The following is an 11571-nucleotide window of genomic DNA, read 5'->3' as shown; positions in this document are numbered from 1 at the left end:
ATCAGTAAGCTCTGATTTAGGCATATTTATCATTCCAAAAGCACAATATTGGTTTGCTAAGATCTTCCTCCTATTTTTTTTTTTGTTTCGATTTTTCCCCTTTTGTCTTTTTCCTTTGATAAGAAAGAATCAAAATTCATTTATCTACACAGACCAAGTGAGTGATCTAATGAACATAAAATGTTATCAACTTATAAATAATCATGATATTGTATGCACAAAAATAAATTCTCTCAGAATAACTAAATATCATGCAATCATTGGATTTGCTTTTTTCCTGAATACTTCATTTGATTATCAATATGAATGTTTAAAAGTGAAAATTGGTCAGCATAAAAAAATCTATTTTTGTTGTTCAACATTCAAAATCCAAAAAGGAAAAAAGGAAAAAATGATAATGAAGAACGTAATAGAGGAAATTCAGATTTAGAGATAGGGAGTAGAGATTTGGGGCGTTTGTAGCTTTATGTGACGATTAAATGAGTTCTTTTAATATTCGCACGACACCAGTTGTTCATTATAACGTACAACATCGTTGCGCCTTCTTTTGTACTGAGTATTTATGTAAGATCAATTAATGCATGATGTGCGAAACAATACTTCTTTTACTAAAATCATATTTAAATTATTATATAGTTTGATTTTATTATATTACTTAATCCTGGTACTAATATAAGTACTTGGTACACTAAGTTCTTACCGTCCTATTGTTCTTCGATGCAAAATTTTATTTGTTTTATTCACACGTAGAATATATTTAATTTTTTAATTTGCATATATTTCCTCATAATTGATTAATTCTGTTAACTCTGAAATTTCATTAAAGAAGTACAAATGTCAATTGCTTTTTAATCAATATTCAAGAATTGGGTTTTATTGAGCCAATAAAATAAACTGAAGCAAAAAGAGAATTTAAAATCAATATATAATCACCAATTTTAATGGTTCGCTTTAGTTTTGATTTAGAAATGTATAGAAATAGGACATGAGTTTCGGACTATTAACAACGTTGTTTTAGTATAGCCACGTGGTAGCTATGTCTTCAAACGCAATAAGTGTCAGCAATGATAAGTAAATTGGGCCCGGCTAGTACATTAGCTTATAAGCTATAAAATGCCATTAATTTTTACAGTGAATTACAATAATGCCCTTGGTCGACGAGCCTGCGTCTAAACTCATTTTTCTATATAGCAGGGATAGTGAAGTAAAGTAATGTATAAGCTCATTAAAGAAGCAACGCCCAAAATGTACAACCCAAATAATGCAAAAGCTAATTCAATAAGGGCAATTTGCAGGATTGTCCTTCGTTGGGGGTGGTCTTTAATTTTTGTCCCTCGAATTGATGGTTTTGAATTTTTCACTTTGCTAAATTTTTTTTGGTTTCGAGTTCGAACCCTTATTTAGTTAAAAATTAAAAAAAAATTCACAAAGTAGAATTTTACATGCAAAACTCTACCATGCTTCAGGCAGAGTTTCAAACTTGGGCAAAACTCTATCTTGTAATTTTTTTTTTTTTTTTTTTACTGAGTTACAGTTTAAACCCAAAATCTCAAGATATTAAACGAGACAAAAAATATTAAAAGAAGGGCAATCCGCCAAAAAAATCATCCAATAAGGGGCCCAGGTTGGTTTGATTTTAAAAGAAATGATCAGGACAAAATGGAAGCATGAAAAGTCAACACCAATAACACGTGTAGGGGTGTAGTTGGTCCAAATCATCAAAGAATCAACTATTTTGATCATGCGAGGATCGCAAAAAATTTATATCCTCAATTATATATAGTAGTGATGTTATAAATTGACTATTTTTAAACTATTTCTCAATTTATTGAAATCTTTTTACTTTGTTTGAATTAGACATCGATAATATGAGCAATTTCACACGAGCGGAATTGCTACAAGTGTAATTGCTTAGATAAAAAGCATTTTGATATTGCATTACAATTGTAAATGATTTAATAATAAAGAATATGATCACATTTTTCGAATGATGAGTTCGAAATTTTGTTCCAAGTTCCAATCACTGTAAAAATCTTTCATCTGCCAATGGAATGGACACAGCATAAGCATATTAGTATCAAGTATCAACGCTTTCCTTGGATGCCATTCATATGCTTCAATTTTTATATCGAGTCGACAGAGCTACAGCATGATACTAGTACAGTATAAACTCCAAATATTACTATTATAATTGTACTATTAACTATAGTATAGTAACTCAAAAGTCAATAGTACAACAATAACAATATTATAGGCTTATTTGGGAAACAATTTAGATCCATCATCAGTATAATTTTTTTTTTATTTGATCATATTTTACTTGTTATAGCAAGTAATTATCTCATTTTTAAAATTATAAATATCATATTTTAAGAAACTTAACACATATATTTTTTAGGTGATCTGATAATATAAAAATTTCTTACTTTGAAGGCTCCTAAAATTTAGGAGCTATTTGACCATAGAACCTCTTTTTTTTCTTTTTCTTTTTTCCAAAATATTATTTGATTAACATTAGCTTAAATTTTTGAATAATTTTTAAAGATAGAGTTCTAAAATTTGAAAAGAGATTTTTTTTTTATTACACACAAAAAAATTCAATTTCTTTTTCAAGTTATCCAAGCACAACTTTAATTTCACGTATCATTTTTTAACTTGATTTTTCCCCTTCAAATATCACATTTTTAATCTCCAAATGCCTGCTTAAACTCAATACTGAATTGGTGAACATGATTTAAAATTTATATATTTCTACAACAATAAATTAATATTGTAATAATATCTGAATTCACACTCAAATACTTAACAATAACAAAATTTCCCTTTTTATTCCGGATTAACTTTACTGAATTTACGTGAACTCGATCCTTTATATCCGCTAATATAATCTGTCCATATATATAACTTAAAACTCTTTATTGAAAAAAAAAATTAAAAAAAAAAATGAAGTAGCATACCCGTATAGTTGTAAACAGATGTGTCCATTCTATCAGTGGAAGAGTTACTATCTATATATATAAGCACAGAAACTCTCTTCATATCATCCTCTCATTTCCTCTTTCTTTATATCTTTCTTTGCATATGTGTCTACTTATTACACATACATAAACATTCGTGCCCACTTTACCATTTTGTGTTTTGAGGGTACACAAAAATAAAGATTTTTTTTTTCCCTCTTAAACACATTATTATTATTGTCCTCTGGTGTTTTTTTTGTTTCTGGTGCTGGTTCTTGCAATATTTTGTTGTTGGTAGGTTCTTGATTTATTACTTTCTTTCTTCTTTTGCTTATTATTCAGATACCCATTATGCATTTTTGTTTTTATATGTTATTTTCATTATTTTTAGAAACAAATTAACATCTGATCTTCTGTAAGTTAAAATAATTCTATTTTTGCAGTGCCAAAAAGGGTGAAGATTTATTTATATTTGCTTCTTCATACCCATTCTGCATTTTTTATCATTACTGTTATCCACCAATATTTTTATACATAGATATAACTTTAAAAACCTGATCTTTTGTAAATCAAAAAAAAAAAAATCCCTTTTTTCAGTGCCAAAAATGGTGAAGATTTATTACTAATTTCTTCTTTTCAGATACCCATTATGCATTTATGTTGTTATCTGTTATCCTCATTAACAAATTAAGACCTGATCTTTTGTATATAAAACTCTATTTTTTCAGTGCCAAAAAGGGGGTGAAGATTTATTACTACTTTCTTGCATTTTTGTTGTTATCTGTTATCTCATTATTTTTAGAAACAAATTTAACACCTGATCTTTGTAAATAATTTTTTTCCCATTTTTTTGCAGTGCCAACAAAGGTGAGAGATTTATTCTGCAAGAATTGGCACCATTAAAGATTGATTCTTTACAAGTTCCACAGAGATTCTTGCAAAGGGTGTGCCTCAAAATGGTGTAAAAATAGGAATTTGGGTATAAAGATTGATTCTTTACATCAAAATCTTGAAAATTGGTGTAAAGATTAGGACTTTGGGTATAAAGATATAAAGGGTATAAGCATTTGCTCTAAAAAATGGGATCTTATCAATTAATTAGAGAGAAAAAAGGTACTAATGATGCAAGATTAAGATGGGATCCACAACAAGGTGATGTTCAAATTCAATCAGAAACCAAGAATTTGTCACCTAGTAGGATTGAGGTTATTACAAGTGAATCAACAAAGGATAATGATTTGGAATTAGCATTCCAAAAATTTGCTGTATCATCATCACCAACATCTCCATTGTCTACTACATTGCCTAAAACAAGTGGTGATCATATTGGTAGTCATCATTTTCGTAAGGCTAATAAGAATGGTTCTAATGGTCGCCTTCTTTCTCTTGACATTTTTCGCGGGCTCACTGTTGCGGTAATTTTTCTCATCTACCCTTTGTAAAAAAGAGTTAATTTTTGTTATTTTTGATTTTTGTTAACTTGCATATTACTAGGAAGAAAAAGATCCGTATAGGTGATATCTACTAGTTGAGGATAGGTTTTAGACTTGTATGGAACCTTTTTTTTCATTAGTATTATTATTTATATATACTTTCAATGATTTGTCACTTTTATCTTTTGTTATGATGATGATATGATACGAGCTTACATGAAGATATGAGGATTCATATAGTAGACCCCAACATGTTTGGAACTGAGATGTAGTTGTTGATGTTGCATAATACTAGGTATAGAGGATTCATATAGCTATGAGAGCTAGTTTGGGATTGAGTTTTAGTTGAATGATTTTCAATGTGTATATTGTTGTCTTTTGCAATCTCAGTGAATTTGCTGATTCTGAAAATTTTCTTGTTGAGTGTTGTTGTTTTTTCCTGTACGTTTTGTTGAGTGTTGTTGACTCTTCTTTCCCTTTTTGATTTTTGTTAACTTGCATATTATTAGGAAGAAAAAGATAGCTACTAGCTGAGGATATGTTTCAGACTTGCACGGAACTTTTATTATTAGTATTAGTACTATGTATATATATATTTTCAATGATTTTGACTTTTATTTTTTGTTATGATGATGACATGATATGAACTTAAATGAAGAAATGAGGAACATATAGCCAACCCGAATTTGTTTGGAACTGAGGCGTAGTTGTCGTTGTTTTTGCTGCATATTATTAGGTATAGACGATTCATATAGTATGAGAACTAATTTGGGATTGAGTTTTAGTTGAATGATTCAATGTACATATTGTTGTCTCTTTCTATCTCAGTGGATTTGCTACTTGTGAATATTTTCTTGTTGGGTGTTTTTTTTCTTCACCTTTTGTTGGGTGTTGTTGACTCTTCTCTATTTTTGGTTTCTTTATTTTGGCATTTCTTGGGATGGAGTTCTTTGCATTTGAGTAAAGTTCACAGCTTTTTTGCTTGCTTCCCCCAATTTTGTCACTTGTTTATGTTAATTGTTCCAGGAGCAAGCCTACTAGTACAACTGCATCATTCCTTTTTTTTTTTTGTTTTTTTTTGTTTTTTGTTTTTTTTAACTTGAGTTTTTGGTGGTCTAAGTTGTTTTGACTTGGAAAAACATGAACATGAGTTGGAAGAAAAGTTAGAGACTTGGGTGTTGCTTAAGACTTAATATGATTGGTAAGAAGATAATAAGGGTGGTTGACTTTTAAGCAGAATTTTAATCTGGGAAACACACTCCACTATTCTGAATAATGAATAATTTGGTATGTCTTATTTCAATTTGAAAAGTATTTGCGAAAATTGTATTAAAAGCTAAAGATATTTGATGGTTTAAAACTAATGGCTTTAAGAAAAGGCCTTATGTTTCAATCAAATCTTCCTGCTTTGGTGGAAAATAGTTGCAAAATGGGGGAAAATGAGCAAAATTTACCATTTCGGGGATATTGGACAGGAAAATTGAATTAAAGATGGAACTGAACGCTGCTTACCAGGCAAGGATATGCTAGTCTTATGTAGGTTTACAAGTGTCTTCTTTGTGTGTGTGCAGAAGAGGGAGTAAGATTGCCCGTTTGTTGTTTATGTGAAACTAATTCGTAAAACCTGAATGAGCAATTTGGTTCTATTTCCTTTTAAGCTTATCATCTTATTCTCTCTTGCTTCTGGTACACTTTCTGCAGTTAATGATATTTGTGGAATACGCCGGTGGACTTTATCCCGCTATCAATCATTCACCATGGGATGGTATAACCCTGGCAGATTTCGTCATGCCATTTTTCCTCTTCATTGTTGGAGTATCACTTGCACTTGCATACAAGGTAAATATGTTTCAGATTTTTATATTCTGTAGCTGGATTTATTCAAGATATGAAGCGCACTTTTTATCATTTTATATTAGGGGAGCCATTTTTTGTAATCCATTGTTTTGAGTTTTAGACAGTTTTTCTTCTTATGCTTATTAATGTTGTTTTGGGTTATACAGAACATGCCCTGCAGACTGACTGCGACTAGAAAAGCAGTGCACCGCGCACTTAAGCTTCTCATCCTTGGACTCTTTCTTCAAGGTGCTCTTCTTTTAGTTATATGTCTAACTTAATACTCCCTCCATCCCAATTTATGTGAACGTGTTTGATTGGGCATGGAGTTTAAGAGAAAAAGGAAGACTTTTGAAACTTGTGATCAAAATAAGCCTTATAAATTTTTGTGGCTACAAACCATTTCATTAAGTGTAAAATGGGAAGTTTAAAGTTAAATATAGAAAAGCGTCCCTCTTTTTGGGACCGACTAAAAAGGAAAGAGCGTCACATAAATTGGGATGGAGGGAGTGGCTTCCAACAGCTGTTTATAAGTTTGTCACGCAGTAGCAAAATATTAGTTTGATCTATTAGATTCATGGCTTGCAAGTATGAAATTTACATTGTTTTCTCCCTCTCTAAACAGGAGGCTATTTTCATGGTATAAAAAATCTAACTTATGGAGTGGACGTTGAGAGAATCAGATGGACGGGTATATTGCAGGTATGAAGCCAACATATTCTTTTTGGTTTCTTCAGCCTTGGTCAGCCTTGGCGTTGATAAAGTAAAGGATAATTATAATATTTGAGCTATGTTTTATATTGTGTAATTTCTCTTGTTCTTCAAGTGTATAATTTATTTTAACTTTTTTCCCCCCAGAGAATTGCAATATCATTTTTGTTGGCAGCAATGTGTGAAATCTGGCTTAAGGGTGATAATAAAGTCAATTCAGGACAATCTTTGTTGAAGAGATACCATCAACAATGGTGAGTTCCGAGTCTTTGGACCATTCGTTCCAACTAAGATTATCTAAACTATTCATCACTTAGCCGTAATTGTTACTAACTTTTTTGATCAATGTCTTGCTTAGCTTGGGCATAACATATTATTGACAAAAAATAAAATTAGGACAAAATCAGCTTAATTGGAAGTTGAAACTTTGGTTGTGTTCAAAAGATGGTCCTCAATCTGAAATGTTCTGAAATCTAGTATTAAAGTAACTATATTAATATGTATAGATTATTAATTTAGAACTCACTAACTCAAAAAGACTAGAATCCAGAACCCATAAACTTCAAATTTTGGATCCACCTCTGCTGCAAATGCTTCTATCTATAGGAATAGCTTAAGATTCTTTAACCAAATCTAAATCGGAGAGACTACCTGCTGTTACTTGATTGAAATTTACAGTGCTGAGAACCCATCCAGATGATAGTAAAGAAGAGTGCTTGAAGAAGTTGAAAACACTATTGTACATTTGTACATACTAGTGGAACTTTCTGTTTTCTAAAACATTTTTTGGAGCATATTCCCATATTAACTATGGTTCGTTGAGAGAATCCTGCTTTGATAGAACTCTCTACACCGATATACATCTTCTATGCACAACTTCATCAAACTTTAATAAAGAATGAAGTTAGCATAGCCAATTTGACTTAGATATTCATTTGAACTAAGCTAGTTATGAATTGTAGATTTTAATGCCTACTAATGCCACATCACTGGGGATATCCATGGACAAACAAAATGTTGCAATTTGTCTGATTTATTGTTTGGCTTATATATTAGCTGCAATGAGGTGCATTTTGAACCTTTTTTAAAGCTCCATGAATAGAAGCACAGTGCTTTATGTGTGTTTCTTCTAAAATATATGAAAATTAATTTGTTAAGACCGGCCAGACAGTTTTTACTAAATTGAGCTTCCGTCAATTTTTTTTTTAATGTTAGAATGCTTAATCTCCATTATTCTCCAAATAAGAAAAAAAAAAAAAAGGGGCTTAATCTCCACTCTCCTGTTTAATCATTTCCTTTTTCTCTCTCCTTCATTTTGGTTTCTCCAGGGCTATGGCTATAATGGTTACTGCTTTATACCTTTCTTTGTTCTACGGTTTATATGTTCCTGACTGGGATTATCAGATGCCAATGGACAGTTCTTCTTTGGAAGCAAAGATATTCACAGTAAGTTGTTCACTGCGCTTAGCTGTCTATTTCCCGTACTACGAATGAAAGTGATGGAATTCTTTAACAAAATTATGTTCCCTTTGAAGGTGAAATGTGGTGTACGGGGAGACAGTGGACCAGCATGTAATGCTGTCGGAATGATTGATCGAAAAATATTGGGTATTCAACACTTATATACAAGAGCCATTTATGGACGATCAAAAGTATTCTTCCTCTTGAATTCATTTTTTCCCCTCTTAAATTCGTTAGTATTTCAAAGTTTCTCTTTAGTTTCTTTCTGTTTTCAAATGTTTGATTGTTTCTCTGACAGGAATGTAGCGTCAACTCCCCTAACTACGGTCCCCTTCCTCTCGATGCTCCATCATGGTGTCAAGCTCCTTTCGACCCAGAAGGACTTTTGAGGTTTGTTATTATTATCTTTTGTTATTTGCCAGATACTTATGCTGTGTCTCTCTGTTGAGCCACTTCCTTTCTTATAGCCTGTTTGGCCGAGCTTCTAAAATCAGCTTATTTTGGAAAGTGTTTTCCATAAAAGTACTTTTGGTGAGAGCAGTTTGTGTTTGACTAATAAATTTGAAAAGCACTTTTGAGCAGCAATTAGTGTTTGGTCAATATTTAAAAATTGTTTCTAAGTGTATTTTCTCAAAAGTGCTTTTCAAAAAAGTACTTTTTTCATCTTCTAAAAAACAGCTTCTGCTTTTACTCAAAACGACTTTTTCTTCTCATAAGAGTTTGGCCAAACACCTCAATGTTGAAAAAAGAACACTTTTTTGGAAAGAAAGTGCACTTTTTGCCTTGGGGAAGCTTGGCCAAACAGGCTACTCTTCTGCCTGCTTCTTTGGGTACGTTTTGTGAATTAAGCTCATTTGACTTTTTTGTAGTTCATTAATGGCTATTGTAACTTGCTTCATCGGTTTGCATTACGGGCACATCATTGTCCATTTCAAGGTAAACATCTTCTGCTTTCTCATGATGTCTAACTTTTTTTTTTTTTTTCTTCTTTGGATGAGAAGCTCAATTTTTTAAAATTTTTTGCTCTCCGTCGTAATGTGTTCCAGGATCATAAAGTTAGAATTCAGCAATGGCTGATACCATCATCTTGTCTCGTACTGCTAGGTGTAACATGTGACTGCCTCGGTAAGCTTTTCTTTTAAATTTCTGTTCCTTTCCTTTTCATGCTACAAATCTTAGAGCTTTGTTTTTCCAAATGGAACAAATATACAGTATTAACTTCTCTTTTTTATTTACTTCATTTAGGGATGCATGTAAACAAGGTTTTGTACTCCTTCAGTTATATGTGTGTTACTGCGGGTGCTGCCGGCTTTCTCTTCACTGCAGTCTATATGATGGTTAGACACTATACATCTCTTCTAATTTCTCTTCCGTTGTGTATTAACTGAACATGCTTAGGCAGGCTTTGGAGTTTTGTTTTGATATCTGGTTTTATTTTTAAAAATGACTTGCTTCTCGTAGAACTTCTGATAAAATAAATAACTATCAGCTTCTCCTGGGACTTTGGTCTAGTGTTAAGAGCACAACACGTCATGTGTGGGTTAGGTGCACCTCATGGGTTCGAACCTGCTGCAGAAAAAAACTTTGATATTTAAGGGGAGAAGAGTAGAGGAACTAAGTCATTATCCTCTATCGAACTTTGCGCCACTGGCCTCGGAGATTTCTCAGTTATATTATAAAGAAGAGAATGACACCTTTATCTTTTATGGAACTATTTAATCTTTGAGAAAATGAAAATACATGGAATATTAACAATTTTGAAGCAAAAAACGGGTTAAACGCCTACCAAGAAAATAAGAAAAATGAAAAGACGTGGAACTCTCACCACCACACATTTGGTAATTTTTGGTACTTTGCACATTTGTCTTACATATCGAAAGTCTTCTTTAATTTTTTAAACTTTGTCCGTGTTAAACACCTTCACATAAATTGGGAAGAAAGGAGTATTTGTTTACGAGTCAAAAGATTTAATAAAAGTTCCTTTCTCCAAAAACATTGGTTATACAAACAGCTATTGATCGTGAGGCCCAATATATTTTGATCTTTTTCTCTTTGTAGTTTACCTTTTTAAGACTATTGCTTCTGCCAAAATCTACAAACATGCTAGTGGAGGTAAATATATCATTCTTTTGTTACCTAGCTAAAAGTTTTGTGCTTTCTATAGGTTGATGTGTGGGGGTATAGACACTGGAGCACAGTACTGAAATGGATGGGAACGAACGCATTGCTGATTTACGTTCTTGTATCGTGCAACATCCTTCCGGTTATTTTGCAGGGATTCTATTGGAGGCGGCCTGATAATAACATTGTCAGTACATGTTTAGAATCTTAGTCATTACCCACACGATGAATTTCCGATCTTTCAATAGTTTCCTTTAACTGAATATTCCATTTTTTCGCAGCTCACAATGATTGGTATCGGACCTAAGAAGTAGAAGACAAATAAATGGGCATGCTGAGGCGCTAAAGCATTTATCACCAATACTTGATAATTTTTTGCGGAAGTGAGCTTTAGAGCTAGTACGAGGCAAATCTTTCCAACTTGCGCGTGACACTCTCTATATGTAAATTTATGTATATGTATTATTGACTATGAGTGCACAAAACACACACACACGAAGTCATATTTTATTAGCTCGATCAATTCACAGAAATGCGGTTTTATGAATGAGAAATCTGCTCATAGAAGCAGCAGAGGTATTACCTCAGGACAATGGAGATATTCTCTATGAAAACTGCAGTAGTTAGTTGTAGGTCATCCAATGATATTGGCTCTCATTATACTACTTCTTGCTGTATTGAAGGCCATAAACATTTTAATCCCAGACTAGTTGGGATTGGTTATATGAATCAGTTGTTATCTATTTCTCTATTCATGTTCGATATATAGCCTTTATTTAGGCAGTCACGTTGAGTAATCGGAGGTATACTAGTTTCAAGTTGGTCAGCAACATATTGCAATAATTCTTTTTGTTATTCGAACTTAAAGATCAATTATACATTGTGAAAGACACTATTAAGTTGAGCACCTGATCCAGGATTCTGTAAAGTCCAATGTATTGTCATCTGTCTTTATATAGAAGTGGATAAAAATGCATCTATTTTATATAAAAGTTTGTAACAATGTATAAAAGAGTTTAACACGTAGTAGAGACAAATTTCTTATGTTGTTT

At 32.1% G+C, this 11571-nt stretch overlaps 1 protein-coding gene across 1 annotated transcript; it reads left to right on the top strand.

Annotated features, from left to right (window-relative positions):
• Window positions 1–3600: 3600 nt before the first annotated feature.
• On the top strand, window positions 3601–11260 carry LOC132060249 (uncharacterized). Its single transcript, XM_059453187.1, has 13 exons — window positions 3601–4372; window positions 6092–6229; window positions 6394–6475; window positions 6852–6928; window positions 7085–7191; window positions 8266–8383; window positions 8473–8589; window positions 8697–8788; window positions 9268–9334; window positions 9445–9523; window positions 9644–9735; window positions 10563–10706; window positions 10801–11260. Exons 1-13 carry the CDS (start codon window positions 4037–4039, stop codon window positions 10831–10833), a joined length of 1482 nt encoding a protein of 493 aa, XP_059309170.1. The 5' UTR covers window positions 3601–4036; the 3' UTR covers window positions 10834–11260.
• The last annotated feature ends 311 nt before the right edge of the window (window positions 11261–11571 follow it).

Source organism: Lycium ferocissimum, chromosome 6, assembly GCF_029784015.1.
Source record: "Lycium ferocissimum isolate CSIRO_LF1 chromosome 6, AGI_CSIRO_Lferr_CH_V1, whole genome shotgun sequence".
NCBI classification, from domain to species: domain Eukaryota; kingdom Viridiplantae; phylum Streptophyta; class Magnoliopsida; order Solanales; family Solanaceae; genus Lycium; species Lycium ferocissimum.
This window is presented reverse-complemented; position numbering and strand designations above follow the sequence as displayed.